Here is a 23,405-nt window from a genome sequence, read left to right on the forward strand (position 1 = left end):
TCCAGAAACTAACTTATAGCTAAACATCTAATTTTCTCATGAAGATGTGGTAATCTATAAAAATAATATTAGCTGATTTTTGGAATTGAAGTGTCTTTGGTTGTGTGGTTTGTTATTAGGGTAGTTCCTTACAATAACTTAAAAAAAAACTCGACATAAAAAAAAAATGTCCTTACAAACTTTAACAGCCCGTTGTATTGTTACGTATTATTAGTTGTTTATGTATATATGTAATATGTTTTTTCAACCAAAGGCTGTCTGGAGGAGATCGCTCTAAGCGATAAGACGGCCTTTGTGCATATGTTTTGTATTATCGTTTTTTTTTTGTATGTGCAATAAAGACTTCTTCTTCTTCTTCTTCTTATCCTAAGAGATATTTTTGAAACAAGAAAAATGTTGATAAAAATATAAATAATGTTTTTTGAGTACAACAAAAGTATTACAATTAAATAAAACTTTCCTTTACAAACTATCACTTTATATTATAATACTTTTACACATTATTTACCAATAATTGTGAAAAAAATAAACAAGTGTTAAAAAGGTTATCTGTGCTATAACTCTATTTTGATATGCGCGTGGATTAACGCGAGGGGATAACAGCTATTAAAGAGTACATACTTACTGAACTCCTTATTAAAATATTACCATTACTATCGCAAGACAAGTATATAGGGACATATATTGAACTCAAAGTATATTGTAAGTATATTGAATAGCAGCTATTCAAGCAGGTCCAGTGAAAACTGTAAACAAATGAAAAATACTGTATGAACACGTCATCAAAAGAAAAACGTCCGATAAAATACTTTGTTTCTAATTATTTATGTTTTATGGTATTGCATTTTGCGTGTTCTAACTCGACCTTGAAGATATATTTTAAAATCAATTTTCAAGAATGAACTTAAATAATCCAAACCTTTCGAAAAGGGTCATCAACCTTTGTTATTGCCACGAATTTCAGCGATCCAATAATCCATATCCATAAACAATTAAGTAGTTTTCGTTCAACTTGCCCAACTTTTAAGTTTTGTAGTAGATTTTAATGCTTTATTAAAATTGGAAGTTAATTAAACTCTTTGAGGTAAACTTTCAATGAGAGCCGAAGCTTAGTCTTAAAGCGCTCAGGCCGCGGTTGCCATAGAGTCAAAGGTTAAAACCCTATTGGTTACGAAATTTACATAAGCATGTTAAAAATTAATAAATACAACTTATTTTTTTAGTATTTTTATTAAGTAGTCCAGTTTTTTTTCCAATTTAAGTTAAATATTCAATTCGTAGTCGTGTATAAGCTCTAACGTTTAACTTGTTTTTAACATTTCTATAGGCTAACGTTTGACTGAATCATGAATCATGTTAGATGAAACGTGATGATTAGTATGTACTACTTTGGCTATTTGTCAATTGTAAGTGCCAGTTTGTTCAAGTAATGAAATATGACTGAACTTTTTTTAAATATATTTTGATAGCTTTGGGTTACTTATTTTTGAAGATTTTATATTGATGTCATTTATTTCATTAGCAATCTTGATAAATCTACATGATATGTTTCAGTTTTCTTCATTGAAATCAATTGTATTAGAATCGTAGTGATGGAACACAACTAAGAATACTCGTAACGCTATGAGAAAGCCAATTAAGATAATCAGCCCAAGCATGTGGAACATCTAAAAAGGTACATTACACCGCATCTCAAGTTACACAAAAGAGGCAGCTCCTCTTTTAAAAGCAATATAATATGGTATATCTCATTGAGGTTTTATGCCATAAATACATTTTCTTTGTTTAATTTTGGCTGGCATGGCTACAACATTAATTACAGGTGTTGCTACCATATTAATTGTGTAATAACGTCAATAACTTTAAAATTCTCGTTCAAAGACAAACCGTTGTCAAGTCGGTTTATCAAATAAGTTTAATAGAGGAAAAAGTTGTTTCGTTTTGTTACTTATTTTATTTGTAATAAAAATATGTTAATGTGTGAGAATCAATATTGTGTTTCTAAGTGAGATAAACTTTTGCTACAATATTCGTGATAACTCAAAGCGGGCGGTCAAAACATTTGAAATTAGTACAAAATTTGAAAAGTTAGACCCTTAAGCCAAAAAGTTGAATAATTTAACTCATTTCAACAATCCTTTTGAACTTCTTAATTATGGTTAAGTAATATGAAATATTGAACGGTTTATATATTCATGAAATTAACTCTAAGCTAACTTTTAAGCTATCTGCAAGTTAATTCTTTCTTTAACAATCCCGCGGGAACCTTTACATTTTCTATGATAAAAAGCAGCCTTTTGCAGTTTGCAAGCTATCTGTACAAATGGTTCATTTTTAAATTGCCCACGAATGTAAACCTATGTTTTGTTAGATATCTAGTACCCTATGTCAATCTCCAGGATTAGCTAAATAAGTGCCAATTTTCCAATGATTTCAAGATTAGTGCAGTAGCTGCGAACTAATAATTAAATAATCAAAAAGATACACTTTCACATTTGTAATATTTGAATGGATAATAAAATCATCGTAACGGCAGGAGGACCGTGCTTTATGCAAAAAATCCCATGTCAGTCTCTAGGATGGAAAAGATCTATGTGCCAAATTTCATCTTTGGTAAATATTGAATTTACAGTAGACAGATAGGAAACAAATAGAAAACGGACACAACTTCACGATCAACATTGTTAATCGCATAGGTCCGCTCGTAGACCTACTACAATTTGACCTTACCTTTAATACTTATTATTTCCTATCACAAACTACTATTTACTAATATTAAGAGTTGTATAGCCTAGTAGCAGCACCAAAAAAAGTCCTATGCGCTGGGTAAATAACGTTGACTTCTATCAGTATAATGTACGGGTGACCAACTTTGGAGGTTTGAAGAAAAACTTGGCGTACGTCGGTTTCAGCTTCTGAATGACTATATATTAAGACGGACTACAATATACAGAGAAGTTTATTTCTGCAGTTATAGTTGCATTGTTTAAGCGGTTTTCGTATGTTTGTACAGTAGTAGTAAAGCTTTTTGTGACATAACTCGTCCGGAGAAGTACTACATGCTTATTTCAACAGCTTAGCAGAATTGCCGCAATGCTGGATTCCGATCTTAAGGGCGTAGTTGCTAGTGTAATTACAAGCACAAAAAAAAGTCTTTACATCTACGCTTCAGGTTGATGGATCCAGGGCAACACTTTGAAGGATGTGTTCATTGCATGGTTTGGGAAGTGTTGCTCTGTTTATAATCGATGTTTACTTATCAAAAGGTGAGCTATCCAATAAAAAATAAAGGACAGTTTAAAATTACTCTCAAAAACTTATCATTTCATGCGTTACTGTTTGGTCAAATCGGGTGATAATTGAAACCCTTAAATAGACTTAACATAGTAACACAGAAGAAGGATAGCTACATAGAGGTCAAACAAAGCCGTCTAGATCAGCTATTGTGCTGTAAGTGCAACGCGAGCAAATTACTTTTCCTGGCTTCAAAGTAAGGGTTCTATTCGCTGGCGCGACGCTGTATAGACAATGTCGGTATTTGGCAAAAGATCAAAGGCATCGAAATACATTTCTCGTATAACTTGTTTATAGTATGGGAACAAAACTAATCTAGCGACTTGGAATATAGCGGAGTGTGACCTAATTCACTGTCAATTGCAGGCTCATAAATTCATTTCCGTCATATTTAGTTATGGGGCAAACGAAAAAAATGGGCGATGCAATGCGGGCAGATGTGATTCCTTGCGGGTCTTCCTTTCGAGCTTCGGGCGCTCACCGTCATCATACGTACCGCAAACATATTTTTTACTCGTGACTAGTATCGTTACTAAAACATAATGAAACAAGTATAGTAATGCTGAAAGCATTTCATACGACGTTGTTAATAAAATTTGCGATAAAAAAAACAGGCCTCAACTTAATAGAATAAGCAGAAATACAGGAAATATCCATTTGTTCCCATTATGAACGCTGATGGGAACAACTTGTTTCGGAAAACTGTCTCAGAGCAGACTAGAAACAGTGGTAACGGTAATCAATTTGTATGTTCTTTTAACGCATCGAGTGAGTCGCTTGTGATATGACGTCACGCGGTTTTATGTATGCGCTCTTAGATAAACTCGTACACCCCGTAGCATACAATTCTGGAAGCCCGACGTCACCCTGTCTGGGTTAAGTAAAATTTTCAAACTCAGCACAACCTCTAAAGGAATTCATAATTTCTTATTTTTTAACATTTAAAGCCAACATTGTATGGGCTGAAATTTTCAACGAATGTATTTAGTTGAGTAGGGTTAAAGGTACCTGGCGTATAGCACGTGTTTTGCATACCCACTAAATGCGATTAGTATACCTTGACAGTTCACGACGCGTCTGTCTTAATTATTTATAGGTACATAAATGTATTAGTAGTGGGCTATTGCATACAGTCCAGATTTGATTAAATTTCTAATACGCGTGGGCTGTCTAACTGAATAGCTACCGTCATAAATCAAAACAAATCTAATTTACAAGTTTAGTGAGTTCTCGCCAATCCTTTACGTTAGTGTCACCAAAGCAAGATAAATTATGTAGGAATATTGTATAATTTCCTCTATGTCACAATTTGATCAATTGTCTAATTATTTATTTTAAAAAGTTGTATTTGATGGATAGTTTCTCCAAAAAAGGCCACCAGACCGCAATGCAGCTACGTGGTGAGTCTATACTCCAAAAACATATCTCTTAGAGTAGGCAGTAGTAGTAGTACAGCAGTGGGATGTTAATAGGTTGCAGATGATAACATATATTTGGGAATTTGAAGTTATTACGTTACTTAATTCAGAAGATCTTTTACTCGCCAAACGGACAGATGAATGGATAGACAAACAAACACTAGAAACCGCTTCGCGAAGAGCTGTATCAGCATCAAAATATCCAGTAGCACTACAATCATAATATTATCTGAAGTTTTTTTTATGGGATACATGTCAACACCCCCCGTCTTCCCGCGGGTGTCATACAGGGCGACTAAAGGAATATAACGGAGTACGGATAGCAACATCCTCTTTGCTACTCTTACCATCTAATGCGACTCTTCCGTTGGGAGAGGCGTTAAGTTCAGTAGCGGAACGTTATGTTTTTAATGATACCCTGGTGAGTGTGTTCAGGAACTTCATATACTTGTTCCTCCTTTGCTGTTCTACAACAGAAACGCAAGTGTCTAAAATATTTTTATCCACGCATGCGATACGTACCACTTAGGTGTGCTCCCGGCACCTATATCTTCTACCACGTTTAACTTGAGGGTTTTTAAGGCAAGAGATTATGGTGATGGTGATGGACCAAGCAGCCCCCCTGATGGTGAGTGGAAAACCATCGCCTATAAACAGGACACTTCGCATGGCTTGCAAGAAACACTCCCTATAAAATTCTGCGCTGTGTCCATCAAACTAAAGCGTAGGTGTTAAGCCTCATATGCCTGTAATTACACTGGCTATCACACCCTTCAGACCAAAACACAGCAATGCGGCTTGGCGGTAGAAATAAGCATGGTGGTAGTTCTAAAGAAAAGGTTTACAAGTAATACTACTTACTCTACTCTAGAATATGCATTTTCTATGGAAGCGTGCTGCAACCTAGGCCTCGTCATTGCTTATCATCAGGCATGATCGTCTTCTTGTTATTCAATAGACAGCTGGTTGGCGTAGTGGGCAGCCCTGCTTTCTGCGTCCAAGGCCGTAGGTTCGATTTTCACAACTGAATGATTTTCAGCGTCTGGGTTTTATCTGTGTATAATAAGTTTATCTGTGTATTATATTCATAAAAAATTTCATGAGCTATCTTAGTAACACAAGCTACGCTTACTTTGGGGCTAGAAGACGATGTGTGTATTGTCGTAGTACATTTATTTATTTTTATTTATTATTTCACGCTATATTTAAGAATAGAAAAATAAGGCATTTCTATGCTCTATTGTATTTTAGCAAAATTATATCTTATATCATAAGAACTCTTATCCTAAGGCTTATATCCACACCTATAATTCACAAAAATATATCTAAATTTAAGAGAAAATGCGAGTGCAATAATTTGAACATAAGAAGCAAAAATAAACTTGCAGTGCAATATACTAGACTACATTAAATAAGTAATTCATTTAAAGGAAATTGTATACAATTTCACAATAAATTACCAGTTGATTGTCTTGGAGATGTCTCTGAAAAAGTTAAAAGTTTGTATTAAAAGTAAGCTTATAGGAAAGTCCTATTATAGTATTATGGACTACGTCAACGATAAAAATGCTTGGGTGTAAATTATTGCTCTAACCAGGTTGCTTCTTTAATAGTTTTTAAATGACAAGGTGAGAAGGTGATAACAAAAAAAAGTAACAACCGGGTAAGTTTGTTGTGGGCTTCTTCTTAGAAATCTTAGACCAGGGCGCGTTTGGAACCCTCGTAGCTTTAGTTTTAAGTTGACGAATTTATTTATCGCCATCAACTCACTCCTATGTCATATTTTACATGTAATGTACGCATCAAAAGTGCCATCTATATATGTGCCTATTTGAATAAAGATATATTTGACTTTGTCTTTATAAATATCTTAGTACTGTTCTGGAAAACAAAAGAAACACCTACGCTGCCTTCTGGGACAGTATGGCAATGATATTTATAGATACGTGTGATTACATAACCTTTTCAATATTTTGATCAGAAAAGTAATAAAGCTTATACAAAATATAATAATCTTGGTTCTGCAAACATTGTTAGTAAAAGAAATTTTGTAAACTATATATTATGATTTGCTACGTACCAAAATGACATACTTTGGTCTTGCTTTGAACGTCGTACCTGTTATTAAAATCAAACACAGATGTAAGATGTACAGTATTTCCTAAACATGAACATACCTGAGTTTTTACATTATTTAAAGGATTATAACACGGAAAATAGTACAGAGCCTAATGGAGACCGATGGTAGGTTGCTCTTACTACGGCATGCTATGCACGTATGCGGGTAGGCATACATAAATTATAATAATATTAAATCGTAACTGTAAGCCACACACTTTGCCTTTGCCATGTCTTCTAACATTGTTTTATTTTAAAATCATCATCACTTATCAACATTATTGTCTGGTGGGAGGCTTTGGCCGTGGCTAGTTACCTCATTATCTACAAATACGCGTGTCAAAAACTGTCCACTGATGGAACATATTCATTCCTATATTCATCAGTGGACAGGCTGGGCAAGAAGCAGCTCCAGCCCCGGTCCTCCGCCCTCCTCATGCACCCATCCCTTCTCACTCTCTTTATGTAGTAATGCGTCGGTCCATAGTGCTGGAACCCTCTACACACACAGTCCCACACTACGCTTGTTTTTTCGGGGTTTCCACACTAAAACTTTCCTGATCCAACGGCCATCCCACATACGATATGCATGGCCCGCCTATTGCTACTTCAACTTGCTGATGTATGGGTTATAAATACTTGTGGTTGTTTTGGGTAGTGTTTAAAAATAGTTAAATAGTAAGTGAACCTGCCTTGTAGTAATCATTCATTCATCATCACCATCATAGTCCTATTCCAACCAACTGCTGAGCACAGACCAAAAGGTTTTAGAGTTCTTATTAAACACTGCTAGTATATTAAAACTACACTACGTACCCGCTTAAATTTTAAAATTTTGTATAACATTAGAGGATTGTGCAATGTCCATACAAACCCAATGGAGTTTCAGGACATCAAGTCACCTATGTATCCACCACCTATCTACTTATGATTGTAAGAAAATAAATAAATAATATGAATTCTAACGTGCTCCTCTGGGAAGCCCGTGGATAGTCGCCACCAATTTTCTAGTTTCAGTCTCTAACTGGGGCGATATTCTTGTTATTTCATTGCAAGTTAGCCTTACGCCGCGCGGGGTTGCAATTACGCCAAGACCACGATCTTCAGCAATGAAGGAGCGACTAGCAAGAGAGAGAGAAGCGCTAGACTAATTATTAAATTCTTACCCCAAATCGTACCGGAGTGATAACACATATGGTGGTACGTCCGAAGCCTCCTACCAGGCAACCTCCCATTCGCTAACCTATGTTAGTACTTAAAATAAACTGCATTGATAATGAGCTAACCTTGAATGGACCCTGAAAAGGATGGACCTCCTAGTAGGTAGTAGTTAAAATAGAGCTATCGATACGTGCTCTTGTTCCGGTACGCCTCTTACGTTAACACGGGCATGTACTGCCTGAAGTGGATTCATTTCCGTTCCGTGGCTCCGTTACCAGGTGGTCAGTAGAACAGCGTTTCAGGGTTTAAGTTAGTAAAAGTCCGACAATAACCTCCTGGGCTGCCCGTGGTCCGAGCATGGCGCATAAGAATTTCCCGATGAAAAAAAGGTTAGCAAAAGAATCAATAAAGTTGTGTTGCATGAAGATTTCCCACACAATAATTCTTATCTTATAATTTGTTCATTCTTTAATTAAGATAGTCTAAAAAGAGGTTTAATATAAATAAAAAACATATTAGAAAATACTACAGCTCATATAATCGAAGTTTCACTTTCATTTCATTAACAATGATCACAAAAGTTTCATTTCTTCTGTTTACGCACCGCATATAGGTAATTTACCACTCGCATTAAACTAAAAACAATTCATAGTATTTGAACCTATTTATTTAAAAATAATTTATTGGAAACATATTTTCATCCAGATTTATTAATATTTACATTAAAATTCGCAAATACAACTTTTTACAGAATTACCTTTTTACATAATTTCTTATTAAATTTTACTTAATACTATGTTACAAACTCTATATTAATCAATCTTAAACAACTTTTGGTCAATTCATCTTACAAATAAATGTTTTAATTCAAAGTTCAGGGGTAGTGAATAATAGACAAAGAACTAAAATGAAGTAAATTGACATAATAATTTAATTATTTACCTTTGGCTTCAAGCACAAATAACCCTACACCCTCACTTTTAAATAACGATTGTAAATATAAGCGCGAAGTTTTGATATTTCTTATTTCATATCAATGACTAGCAAACACAATTTATATTCATAACTTACTGTACACCGCGGGTCCCCCACGACAACTTTGTGTCTTAGCATAATGCTATATAGCCTACAGCCTTCCTGAATAAAAGAGATATCTAACGCAATTTTTTTTTTTTAATCGGACCAGATATAAGTCCAAACTTTTTAGCTTTATAAAATTAAGTAGCATATTTTTCAAATTTTTTTATCAAATGAACGGTTAAGTTTTAATGATATCTACACCTATAAAAGCTTCAATTGTGCATCATTTGGAACCTTCAATCATGTAACCACTGAAAAAGTGAATTACCATGTTACGTTAGATACATATTAAAGTTTTACCTTACCTTTCATTTATTTTCAATGACCGCAAATAGAAATCGAGATAAGTGTTCCCTTGTCGCAAAGTTGTACAAGCCACTATGATAAAAGTCATTAAATAGGTCTCTGTCTTAGATTATCTATTAGTTTGAAGAAGAATTATACGACCGACACATACCAAAGTATATGTCGGTCTCAGTAATCAGTAGTAACATAATATTTTGTTACATTATTAAGCTACAACTTACGATAAGTTTCGTGGGAATGAATTTGGAATCCACTTAAATAAATTAAATTATCGACACAGTATGCCATAGAAAATTAATTCGGGATTGCAATATTAAAAGCAGTAAAATGTCTGTTCCAATTTTACAACGGATAATTTTTCACAAAATTTAAGAAATTATTATATAGTTATGTTTCATTATTTAATTCCATTATTAATGTTTTTTTTTAAACAATATTTTTGTAAACCAAAACTTTTTAGGTTATTTTTGGATTTACAAGTGAAATACGATACTTCAAATAGAGTAACGAGTATGTCAGTTAATACAATAAAAAAATATTTAAATAATTTAAGTGACGCTTAGAATGGATTCCCAATACTTATTCTTTTCGCCTTACTAAAAAACTAAATAATTATATAAGTGTGTAAATGTAATAAAAGTTTTTTACAATAATGTGTACGGATAATACCTAAGGGGTAATAATAGTATATCTAAATATTCTAATTGGTGTTTCGAATAGAACCACTAATAGGATTTTTTCTATAACTAAGTATAGCAATAAACTTCGCGCAAACTTAGGCAATAGATTTACTAGCAATATGAATTTAAAAAAAAACCTTAATAAAACAGGCATTTTCTAAGAAAATGTAACTTTTTATAAACTCTCTATAATTGTATACTTATATAACTAGCTTTTATAATTTCTATATAAAAGAAAAACCAAAATATGAAATTATTATGGTAGCTTAAATAACAAATGATCAAAGACAGGATTTTGCGCATTTTTTTTGGTTGGTAAAACTTAGTAGTTTTATTTTAGTACCATGATAAATTATTACATTCCATATTTTTGTGTTTATTTGCAGTTTACATTATTCTTTACACAATTAATAATCGATTATATTTTTATAATATTTAGACCTGTCTCGGCTGACCCCTGTTTAACAAATGTGCAAAAGTGGACCTACAGTAAATTTTATCATTCAATAATTACTATCTGACACATATTGTTTGGCGAGATGCAAAATGAATTGTAAGTACCGTTTCACACACATTGTTATCTAATTCCACATTGAAATCCATAACGAATACAGAATATACCAAGCGTTTTCGGTCCTTAAGAAACCACAGTAAAAACGAAACAAAATGATTACTTACATGAAAAAGTAATACGAATGATTTATCATCTTATATTTTTTTAGAATTTAGTTTTTTTAAATGATTTTTTGTATGAAATATAATTTATGAAACAGTAGCACCTTTCTAGCTAACATAATATTTTATTTTCAAGTAGATACTAATTAAACTTAATTTGTCAAATATTTTCAGTCGCTTAGAGAGAATAAGCATAATATTTTTCTGCATTCAAAATGAGCGTTTCATCTTTGGAAAGCTACAGGGATTAATAACGTCCATTGATGAAAACAATTTTAAAGTTTAAATGATGGTGTATTTTGATTTTAAATATTTTCTTCGTCCTATTTTTAGCCTTCGATACAAATTAAGGGGTGTTTGTTTTCGTTTTACTTTGAGTATACTACGATTGTATTTTTATTATCATTTAAATAATTTTGATGCGGATTTTTGATAGGTGCAACAAAAGAAGTATTCGTCGAGTGGTTTACAACTTGACTTTTCCAAATGTTTTGAATTCTGTCACTTGGTTTATTCTGTATTAAGGTAACATCTTTTGATTAAACATTTTTTCGACGGTTTTCTTCGGACATGTTTATAATAAAAATTAGTACCTATTAATATATTTATTTGAATACAGTTGAATTTATTTAAGATACAACTACACTTTTTGCATTTGCATGAAGTTAAGGTAAAATTTCGAATTAAGGCAAAAAGGGAAATGTTAACATAAACTTAAGTACCCTATTTACCTAGTAGATGAACACAAAAAAACATTTAACAGAAATATTCAAATACATTGCTTTCTAAATTGCTTTGTTTTAAAGCAAAATAATGTTATTATCTGTTAATTTTTTCGATCTCCAGAAATGCAAAAAGTGACAGTAATATACTACGTAGTACTAATACAAGTACATTTAAAGTTTTATGAGGCACCACCATTTACATTAGCAATATTATTTTAATAATAACTATCTATAGTTCTACACGTAGTGTCGAAAAATCCTCTTTCTATTTCACTCTGCGTGCACTGTAGCCGGTGGTCTCAATTATTTAATAATAATTGTATATTAAAATTATTTTTGTATTTTTAGTAAAAGAGCTACGACTAGTACAACACATAATAATTATACAAATCGCATTGTTTCTTTTTCTATTTACGACTGTGTTAATTACTTACATTGTGTGAAACGTTATTGGTCTTTTTATCATTATATAAGTAGGTATTAAATATAGTTAAAAATTACGCTACTAAATTATAATAATAGATTGTAAACCAGTGAAGTATAGTAGGGTTCCTTTAAGAACTGAAAATTCATAAAGAAATTGATCCCATCACTCGTACTCAAGCTACAAAACTATTAAGTATTAAAATTACACTATCAAATCTTAGTTTCCTATTTACATATTTATAAGTTATTAAGATAATAAAACTGAATTATCGAAATTTTCGTAGTGTTTTAGGCACTATTTAGACAGCCATCAATCTTAATGTCTTATTAAAAAGCTTTACTTAATCTATTCCTTACGAAGTTTCCACGTTATCCGAACTAGTATCGGTATTTCATACCGGTCCAGTATCTTTAGAATAATATCTTTGATATTATATAAAATGAGGAAATACTTTGTTAGCGAAGTTAACAGTTCCACTTTTCGTAATTAGAGTAATTATGCTAGTTAATTGATTTTCAATACTGATATCGGACAATGTGGAAATCGCACATCGTCTAAATTCAGCAATTTATCGAAAAGCGCCGTGATTTTTTCACAAAAAAGCAAAGCACCCTCAAATCAGTGAACAATAGAAATTTTTCTATTGTTCACTGATTTTTTCTGAGTTCACATATTCCTTAAATTGCTTCCATCAGCTATCGTAGTTGCAGTAACAGATCCATAACCCTAATTATTGTTTTTTTAACAATAATGTAATGATCTTTAATCTGTGCGTTCATTTTAAGTTGTTGACTTTAATGCTTTGCCTAAATACCTATGCATCACGAAATTTCTCGTTAAATTGTCTTGTTATGACTTATCTAAAGTTATAAAAAAGTTTTACAATCTACATGTCAATAGGCAGGTAGTAACAATTCAATTTATCTATAACCTAAAAGGTGTGTATACAGTACCATAGAACATGTGATAACCTCTAACTATGTCCAACCTAAAATTGAGGTATTAGTAATGCAGATACTTATAAATGATATAGTTTCGTTAGGTGGTAAGTTTACATATTGTCTGCTAGCTATCGTTATATCTAGAATAACATTACAGATTATTTTGTTCTGGTCTACTATTAGGTATATATGGAGTTTGTTATTTATTTTATTTATATTATAACCCATTTGGTTTTCATATTGGATACATCAAATAATTTAAGAACAACATTTAATTTATTCTATAAATTTTTCAATGTTCATTTTTCAAGTAGATGATGCTATTTACAATAAACGTTAGAAAAAACATTTTCTGACAAAACACTGTATTTTTGCTGTTTGACCAAACCGGAACAGAAGTGTAGACAATGCCGCTCTAACTAATATTAATCCAAATGCTGACAATGTATTCAAAATATCTAAAGTATTGGCTAAAGCGTCTATCAATAAAGCATTTTGTATAATCACAACAGCATGTCCCTTTCGCCTAATTTCATTCACTACCTAAAAAATATCACTAAAAACAGTCTGACACATCCGAAACTTTGGGGAACAGCGAAGAAAACTACGGCTGACCTTGTCTCGCACCGCGGCATGGTCCGTCGATTACCGGGATAATTATTTCACTGACACATCTTTCCCTTGTTACATTACTTGATACTTAAACACCATCACCATAATCTTCAAAATAATAATGAAAAGAAAGTCTGTGTGTAAAAAAATATTTAACGTCAAAGTATTAGGTGCAACGAGATTGTGTAAAAGTCTTAGTTCAACGTGAAACAATTTCCCCGATGGCCTCATTGGGGCGTAGTTGTGTTAAAGGGGATCAGAGGACGGGCGCCGAGTTTCGTCGAGTTCAGCACAGGAGTTCGGAGTTAGAAGGCGGTACTCAGCTGGGTAGGGGAGGCCGTGAGGAATGTGGTGCGGGGCTCGACGACTGCGCGGCATGGGAAGGAGCAGTCGCACTCTCAGGGGCAGAATGAGCTCTCGCTGCTGACTGCAGCACCGGACTTGGTGGCCACGGATGCGTCGTTGATGCTAATGTTCTGGAAATCGATAAAAAAGCAAATTTCAATAATGTTTCATATTGATGAATATTTTACCAAACTTTAAATTCGAAAGAAGATATTTATTGATTTACATTAAATTTGAAAGAAGATATTTATTTACTTTATAAGGGCACCAGCATGTTTAAGTGAAAACTTTAAAACTATTACATAGAAGCTAAACAAAACATTTTATGAATAGTACGAAAGTGTGTTTATTCGTTTGACCCTTCCTTTAGACCTAAGTAAGCAACCAATCAGATTGAATTTTGGCACAGAGTTAGTTGAAAGAAGGGAGAGTAATATCGGATACTTTTATGTAATTAAAAAAAAATGCAGTCAACAGATAGTCCTTTCTTTATATTGGAAATGCGAAAGCTTGCGGTGTTTCTTCTTTCGCACCTTAATAAAGCAACCAATCAACTTGATTTTTAAAAAATCCAGTGTGAAAGAACAGAGAGTAACCTAATTTTTAACCCAGGAAAACGAATTTATAATTAGCTAGTTATTTATTACTAAGTTATAATTAAAATCCACCTATAGATAACTCAAGCAAAATTATGCGCATAAAAGAGGGATATCTAATGAGGCAACAGCTTATAAAAGTAAGTGAACGAAGATGATATATTGTGTCAACCCCACACATCGTGGATTAAGAGCAATAAAACATGAATTGCGACATACAATGTTAATTAATAAAATAGCCTGTATTTTTCATGTAAAATTTCTCTTTAATTGTTGTGTACATAAAATTAATGTTAAAATAGTAACGCAGTATCTTGTCAGAGTTCATCTTACAGCACTTATAAAATAATGTGACAGAACACTGTTTTATTACTCTAACGCTATGGCACGTTTATTATTTATGGTTTGTGTGCAATTTCATTTTCCTTCTCTGCACATGCACAATAATATATAAAGTTAGTACCTAGTATATGGAGATATAGTAGATGCAGGCGGCGTTGGAACAGCTGCAGTGTCAGGATGAAGGAAATTTCTTTTCTGTTCTGCACGCTCCCAACATTGTTGTAAACACCTTGCCATCACGTCTGGTAAGTTGTTCACCTGCTCCTGTAGTATTCAATCAAAATAAAATACAATAAAATATATGCTTTTCATCAAATAAGCAAAGAACATATTTAAATAAAGAATATATTGTGTGCTATATTGCATATATAATTTTTATTGATCTCGGGTCCCTTTCAGCGACCACATTTAAGTCAATTATTACGCCACCTTAAGTTTGTTTAGTAAAATAATTTGTATTTTTTTTAAAATTGCTGGGCCGCCTAATATGCCTCAAGACAAAAGCAGCCTGATTTGTAATTTGTACCTTTATTTCCACTTTTATGCAGATAATTGTAGTTATCTAGCTTAGCCAGCTATCTTAGAAGCTTTTGTCTTCTTTTTTCATAAAGATAAGTTGTATAGAAATTATCGCGACATGCACGCTTGATAGGATAATTCAAAGATAACTAACCTGTAGGGAAGTTAATTTTTCTTCTAAACTAGTTAGTCTTTCTTCAATGGTGTCTTGTCTCGTGCTCATATCTGACACAATCTCGTACACCGTGTTTTGAGTCTGTAAAAGAAAGGGGTCCTACTATCAATCGCATTGCAGCTCATTGAACACTGTTGGTCCCGATCACAAATGTTTGTAAAGTGTATTTTGTAACCAAGTAGAGTTTTCTTTTAAAAATTAACCACGTTATAAAGGTTACTCTAACAATGTTTTGTATTTATTGATAGCTTCATGTAGTTTTTATGTTATATCTTAACAGATTATTCGAAAACTTACACCACACGAAAGTAGTGACGAAATAAAAAGAATGTCATTAACATTAATGTCCCCCAGCTGGGGACAGGCCTCTTCTCTTCTAGGAAAATAGTATAAAATCATAGTCCCATCGTGAAAAAGAGTGAAGCGAGAAAAAACCTTCAAGACTGTCACTAAGTCCATAAATATATAGTATGTATAATGTATTATAGTCAAAACTGTACAAGTAAAAAAACTTGGTAGGTTTTGACGTAATGGATCTTGGCCTACGAATATTTTCTATCTATTTATTCACATGAGCGCAATAACATAACATTATAAAACTCTTGCAGAATTGCAACATTATAAAACTCTTGTCCGAACTGTTAGTGATTTATAATTCAAATAATATGTTATAAAAAAATTAAATATACAGGATTTTGTTTTGGTGAGATTGTATCATTTGCCCCTGTTCACTTCACATATTTAAATTCAGATTAGCTAATCAATAAAATAACAAACATTCATTGAGATAGAAACCTCTTATTGCGTAAATGTGTGTGTACCTACGTGAATGTTGATTAATGCTTGTTATTTCTTAGTTATAGTCTTCGATGAAAAGTAAAAAGAAATTTCTAGGGCATGCGCTCTAAAACTAAAGCTTTCAATAAAACGACTACAGGTTCCTATTTCGTTATGATATTAAAAGCGCAACACTCTTACTACTGCAATTTCAGACACCTTTCAATTCGAAAGTCCTTGCAGAGATATTGTATTACAGATGACCTAATAACGAGTAATAATGATTTCAATATGAAGTAAAATCTGGCAATCCTAAGCGAATAGCGAATGAAAATGAACTTATAAATCATGCTGGCTTATTTTATTATATCTTATGGGAACTTATGAATACATAAAAGTTTAAACACTGTTATCTTATTTGTGCTAACTAAGGAACTAAATGGATTTGTGTATGAAAGTAGCATCAGCTATTTATTTTAAAATAAATTTGAAATTACCTTTGCCATATCTGTTATCGTATTTGCATTGTCCATCAGCTTTCGTTGATCCATTTTGACTTTCCGCAATCTGAAAAATTACAAATTTTAGATCAATTTTAACACTTTATTAAAATCACACCTGCCGATGCAGCCTAAAGTGTAGTAGAGTGAATACGTTGAAGATTACTAATTACTTTTGATGTGAAGATAGCAGTATCATAGGATGGCGAGGAGGATGAGACCATAGATATGTTCGTTTACGATATCAACCCATTTTATTGATTTTGCACATATACGCAATATACGCTTTTAACTTCAATAGCAATTAATAAAGTTATCAGATCAGTTAGCAATATATTTGTTCAAAACGAATCATCGAATACTGTTTATAAAATACTGTCATAATCGCGTGCGAACGTAGCGTAGGTACTTAACGTGTTTGTGTCGGGCAAAAAGTACATACGATGCAACAATATTGTGTAATGATTGTGATTCTGAGAATAGACCAACTTCGAAACGTATCTAAATCATTCCTTTTGTATACTTTTTACAATTTTGAAGCCTCCAAAGCGAAGTAGTTTTGGGAGTGAAGTGAACTTTAGTGAACCACGTGACAAGTGTTAAATATAGTTACGTCATTGAGTACGATTGACCTGCGATTGGAAGTGTCTTCTGGAACTTTGTAATGCTTATTTATATTTATTTATTTATATTATCATAAGTAAAGATGCGTAGACAGAGAAGTAAATAGACAAATGGATAGCGTCCGTCGCATTCACACAAGTAAGAGAACAACTTATGTATACGTCTTGTAAATAAACGAGATAAAGCGATAGGGTCTTTTGTCTCATACCGCGTGCCGGTTTTTTCATGGATTAGCAAAGCACTTTGCGAAACAAGTTTGACAGTTAGCCATCGTTTTATTAGTAAGAGATACTTTTATTAGTAAGAAATTCAAGATAAACGGATTGTGAGCACAAAAATACAGACCTAACTAATATGACATTGTTAATAACCAGCTTCCGTGAAGAATTTCGGTGCAGTGTTTTAGGATGTAAAAGTGATAGTGAAGGTAAATTTACGGATTTGTCGTTCCACTCGTAAGTACAATACTTTTGATTTGCTAAAAGTATAAATAATTATCGTTTATTATATTTCTATAATATACAACACAATTTGCAATAGAAAATAGATCGTTTATAAGGTTTTATGCTAATTTTAATCATACATAACCTAAAGTACGAGTATAATAGAGTGCAGTGTTGCCTACATTCAACATGAAAATTGCCCAAACTGCGCAGTTTAATTTATTAAAATTACTCCTCGAAATATTTCGGAATCCATCGAAGATAGTCTTTGACCATTTTCATGTACAGAAAAGTAAACTTAAAACTATACTATGCGGAGAAACGAATCTCCCAATTATTATTAAAAATTATGTTTAAAATATTTTGTTCCAGTTTTCCTACGGTCCATAATTTATTGTTGCTATGGGTTGAATCCACGGGTCGCACTAATTGGACACCCAAAAAGAGTTCAAAGATTTGCAGCAAACACTTTCATAAAAATATGGTCATTAAAAAGAACAAGCTAACGGTTCTGTATCCTAACGCTGTTCCAACACTGGTCAGTGAAATAATTTAGCTTTTGAGTTTTCATTGTATGGAGATATGCTGGATGTTATAATTATGACACTTTTTGTTTATTAGCCTACTATAAAATCATCTTTAGTTTGTATATATATAGATTTATAATGTTAATGACAAAGTTGCCTGGAAGCTAGCCGCTCCGCTTTCATCTTCCAACTAATCACGAGCCAGAAGCCTTTCTCATAAAAAAAACTGCAAAATTTTTTCACAGACCAACGTACTAATGTTATTCCATAAATGTTCCCTTTTTACAATTAAGTTAATTACGGAACATTAAAAATTATTATGCAGTTCCTTTAGGATATGATTCTAAGTGCAGCTGTTTCTAATGAAACAAATGCCTACATTTTGCTACACTGATAAAGTTTAGTATGGAGGTAGGCATAAGTATCTACGCTAATGCATTAGGAAAATTCCTGTAAAACTAAATTTTGTATGGAACAAATAGTAATAAACAAATACCAACAAACTATAAGTGTGGTAGAAGACCTGAAATCTGGGACCTTAGAATCGGGGTAAAAAAAAATGTATGGCAACACTTCTCAAATATGCTCTGTCTCACAAGCAGCACGCCAACCATTCGTCTATTTACTTCTCTGTCTACGTATAGATGAGACAATTTGTGAAGAATTTTGTAGGTATATAACACATGAAATGACAGATTGACATAAACGTTCGATATTTCTTACCCTAGTATATAATTTATTCGCAGATTAATTTGCTGATTAATGAAGACAAAATTATGAGTGAAAACTTTTCTATCATATTTTAGCAATTATGATCTTTAATTACTTAACTTATCAATAAATTATTTAAATAAACTAGGGTTTCAGCACAGAATTAAGAACATATAGAACCCTCATTCAACCATTATTGCATGCAATGCATTATGTCCAAAAACAGTGGAAACAGTCCACGCAAGTCTCACTTCGTACCACAGACATTTTCACCATTTTATTTTTTTACGTTCAGAACATTAAAGGTAAAATAAATACTGTCAACTCCTAAATTGAATAGAGTGACTAACCGCCTGTTCGAGAAACACTGCTAAACCGTAGTTGTTTTTGATGCTCTAATATTAGTCATTTACACGATTTCTGTACGTTCTTATTTCGGTGGGTGTTACTATACTTACGCATATATTGCTAATAAGAACTTTCTTTGGTGAGTTCTCACTCGGCCCGGATGGACTCTTTTAACAAGCCTCGTATGTTTGTATATTAACCACGTTTCTCTTAACACATTGGCTGCTGCATTTTTTAACTGAAATTTTGTTTAAAAAATCTGTCTTATTAAGCGTGGTCATCTATAAAGCCCAGATATAAAACTATTGAAACTCTTCAAATCGTAAACAAGCGTGGAAATTTTTTAAAAGTAGCGTATCTAATGTTATATTGCAATAGATTTCTTTTTTCAAAATATTAAAACTAATTAGTTAGAAGAAAGATAAAACAATACAGATATCGGCAGATAAATTTTAGTTTAGTTTTTGTTTCATGATAATACAAAATATGTACCTACTACTATACAGGGATACTAATATTACGTCACGATTTATTAAATAGATTCTAAAACGATATAACGTCGATAAATCTTAGCCCAGTTCATGTGCATCAGTCATTGTCTCTGAATTGGACACGTCACTAAAAAGCAATTTGACGAACACGGGCAATAAACACAAAAATTGTTGCTGGTGGCGATATAATTTCAATATTCTGAATTTCCTAGGCTAGTATATTTTGTCAGTTACCTTTAATTTAACTGTTTAATCTTTAAGCTTAGTAAAGGTTACTAATCATATTAAATTTTGTAGGCATTATATTCTTTAATACATTTTGGTTTTTTTTTATTAAGATGATTTGGATTATATGTTCTCAGTTTTACTCCAAAATTGCATAATTTAACAAGCTTTTACTAAACTTTGTTAACTAAATAGAAGCATCTATTAGGGTTTACTAAGAAAAAAAAGCGATAAGCTTATTGAATATTGTTATTAAATTATTTTTACTGTAGTTAAATTAAACGAGATAACTGCTACCATTTTTTTACTATTTCTTCTGATTTTGCTGATAGCTTGAATGAAAAATTCTTCTTTTAAAAATGCCCTGCACCATCGTTATTCTAAAGTATACATCCTGCGTATCAGTATGAAATCTTGAACACCAGTAACCCAGTATAATTTGAGTACTTAAGATTACTGTTTATATATCTGTAACGCGCCATCTCTATCTGCCGATATCAATTAATTAACTACGTTCAACCAACAAAATTTACTAAAGAAAAACATATTATTTCATGAAGTGTCTAATTATCCTGATCTAAGAGTACCGAAAAGTCGACTACACTTGCCTTCTATTCAAACGTCTTACCTTACAAGTCCTTCGTCTGTCACTATTGTAACAGTTACCTTACCTTTTTCGTGAGCTGTGTTTCCATCATGAAGTTATGAACGTGCTTCTCCGCTCTAGTTAATTCTAACTTTCTCGACGCAACGGTCACTAATAATGCTGTACATCCCGCCCCCTGTTAATTAGATCAACAATTGTGGTGAACTGATGTCAGTAAAATACTTACTCTTTTAGTAAGTTGTGTGTCCATCATGAAGTTATGAACGTGCTTCTCAGCTCTAGTTAATTCTAATTTTCTTGAAACAACCGCGACTAATAACGCAGTGCATCCAGCTCCCTGTTAAGTGAATATCTTAATGTAAAATGCAAGCGAATGTGTAGAAGCATTCAAGATTGTCACATTCCTTAAACAAAAATGCGTTTTCAGGCTAGAAATGAAAATAAACTATATTATGTGGATTATTCTTTATTAATTAAAATTATGCGAGGACAATAGACATTAAATAAATCAGTATTAAGCTATACTATACTAAAAACTTGTAGATAAATAAACTTACAAAATGATATACTTTTGCGTTGTCGATTACCCTCGTAATAATTATTCTATTAATTTTCATTTTAGTATTATTAATAGCCATTATAATACGCAGCAAACGTTATTTATTAAACATTATGTTTTATGTAGTGCTGGAATTATTATCTAATAGTGAATCAAACGGTTTAAAGAGTCATTGCCATTTTAGCTGTAACTTACAAACTATATCTACATTGTTGTTAATTACATTAAATCGACTTTTCACACTTCAAATTATAATATCCAGGTTTAGTTAATATTTAAAAGTATTGATAAAATTCTCAGTGCAATTCTATCTATTAGTGCAATAAACTTTAGTTAAAACTGTGTTATTTCTGTTAGTTATTTAAATACTTTTTGATATTTTATACATACTATACCAAAAGTGCAAGACTGTATTTTATGTTTTAATTAGATAAAATAATTTTAGGAAAAGTGAGCCATTTTAAAAACAAACGTATTGTGCAATTCAGTGAAATAGTCAAGTGAAGAGAGAACTAGAGAGAGTAAGGAGAAAATGAAGCATTCCATTCTACTAAATATATCTAATAGCTGGCTTTAACAGGGAAATGGACGTAATTTCATTGTTTTAAAAAAATATGATGCTACCGATGTAAATATATATAAATTTATTTTCTCTTAAAAAATATGATTGATACTTCGAAGAAAAATTAATTTACAGTTGTGTTTACATCAAATGTGAGTAACACGAAGCGGTTGTGACGTAATATTTATTCACTTAAAACAATAAATGCGACACTTATTATTTACCAATTATACAATACCAATACTCTGATTTACAGTCACTCTGTGAACATAAATATTATTCGAAACATTGAATACATTATAAAGGCGGTGAACCCAATTTTATTTTCATAGACGTGTTTAACATTTAAGTGTGGAGTGTCACCTGTTTATAACAATGGAATGTTAGTGTTGACTGACTCAATAGTGAAACAGAAAATAAAACACCAATTAAAATGACATAAAAAAATGTCAAATGATAACAAAATTTGCAAAAAAGTGAAACTTTTTCACCTTTATTCATAAAAGACGTAGTAACGTATTTGCATAAAATATGTCAAATAGCTCTTGCCAATCAAGTACTTGTCTATAACACAATAGTTATAACTTTTCATGAATATAGTTGATTTAAAAAATAAAAAAAAATATGTGCTTTTGAAATAACAGTGTTCAAATTGTCGTCAGTCAACACAAACATGAATTTTTTTGTAATAAACTTACCATAATGCCAGTGCTAACGGCGATACCTCTGCCGCAATATGTGTTTGGCACAATGTCACCAAAACCGACGGAGAGAAATGTAATCGCAATAAGCCACATCGCATTGAGTAGGTTAGCATGTTCTTCATCGTGAAACCTTTTGAAAATAAATTTCATCGCTTTACTCAGTACGTTTACCACTAAGATATTGACGGTTTTAAAGTATAGTGTAAAACCTACCTATCAGTACTGCGCGCAAGCAAACTCCATTGCAAAAGTGAAAAGACTTTTGTAAACAAAGAAAGAAATTGAAGAAGAGAGATTGTATCGTCTTGAAGAGTTTGACTTTGATTGTGAAATTGAAATTGCTTCAGTTGATTGTGAAGTTTTAAATGACACATAAAATGGCTCACCTTTACCGACCTATTTAACCTAACCAAATTTAACCTAGACAGAGCAAGATAATACAATAATCCATAACAGCAGAAGATATTTCAAAATAATCTTCTTGCAATGCCTAGATGAAGCGATCAACGGATATTAAATCTGAAGACGATCCGATTAGAAAATACCCAAATAGCCTACCATTTTGTTATTATACATACCACCATACCGCAGGTGAGAGTAATGCCACGGCCGCAGTAAGTGTTGGGAACTATATCACCGTAGCCAACACAGAGGAAGGTAATAGCCGTCAGCCACATTGAGTTTAGCAAATTGGCATGGTCTTCATCGTGGAACCTGTGAGCCAAAATGCCCAACAAGAACCACAAGATAACCGATTGTATAATACAACAATTTTTATAAGCCGAATTATTTAAAGCCATTTGTCTAAAGATGTCTCATTTTTTTGAAATTTTAATAGATGCTCCAAAGGAAAATTAATAATTTCGTAGAGACGAATCACAAAATAGTCATAAATAATAATTTAGCATGCCTC

At 32.3% G+C, this 23,405-nt stretch overlaps 1 protein-coding gene across 3 annotated transcripts in view; it reads right to left on the reverse strand.

Annotated features, from left to right (window-relative positions):
• Positions 1 to 11,968: 11,968 nt before the first annotated feature.
• Positions 11,969 to 23,405, reverse strand: part of LOC120632772 (small conductance calcium-activated potassium channel protein) — a 28,644-nt gene continuing 17,207 nt past the window's right edge. Inside the window, exons 7-13 of one of the 3 annotated variants that reach the window (XM_039902769.1) lie at positions 22,487 to 22,622; positions 20,732 to 20,842; positions 19,455 to 19,582; positions 16,689 to 16,758; positions 15,394 to 15,513; positions 14,842 to 14,984; positions 11,969 to 13,913 (exon numbers count right to left, since the gene is read on the reverse strand). In XM_039902769.1, the coding sequence (XP_039758703.1) occupies positions 13,757 to 13,913; positions 14,842 to 14,984; positions 15,394 to 15,513; positions 16,689 to 16,758; positions 19,455 to 19,582; positions 20,732 to 20,842; positions 22,487 to 22,622 (865 nt within the window). In that variant the 3' untranslated portion in view covers positions 11,969 to 13,756. Of the gene's footprint in view, positions 13,914 to 14,841; positions 14,985 to 15,393; positions 15,514 to 16,688; positions 16,759 to 19,454; positions 19,583 to 20,731; positions 20,843 to 20,893; positions 21,005 to 22,486; positions 22,623 to 23,070; positions 23,207 to 23,405 lie in introns of all 3 variants that reach the window. The other 2 variants (XM_039902771.1, XM_039902768.1) reach the window with 2 other exon arrangements.

Source organism: Pararge aegeria, chromosome 20 (assembly GCF_905163445.1).
Source record: "Pararge aegeria chromosome 20, ilParAegt1.1, whole genome shotgun sequence".
NCBI lineage: Eukaryota > Metazoa > Arthropoda > Insecta > Lepidoptera > Nymphalidae > Pararge > Pararge aegeria.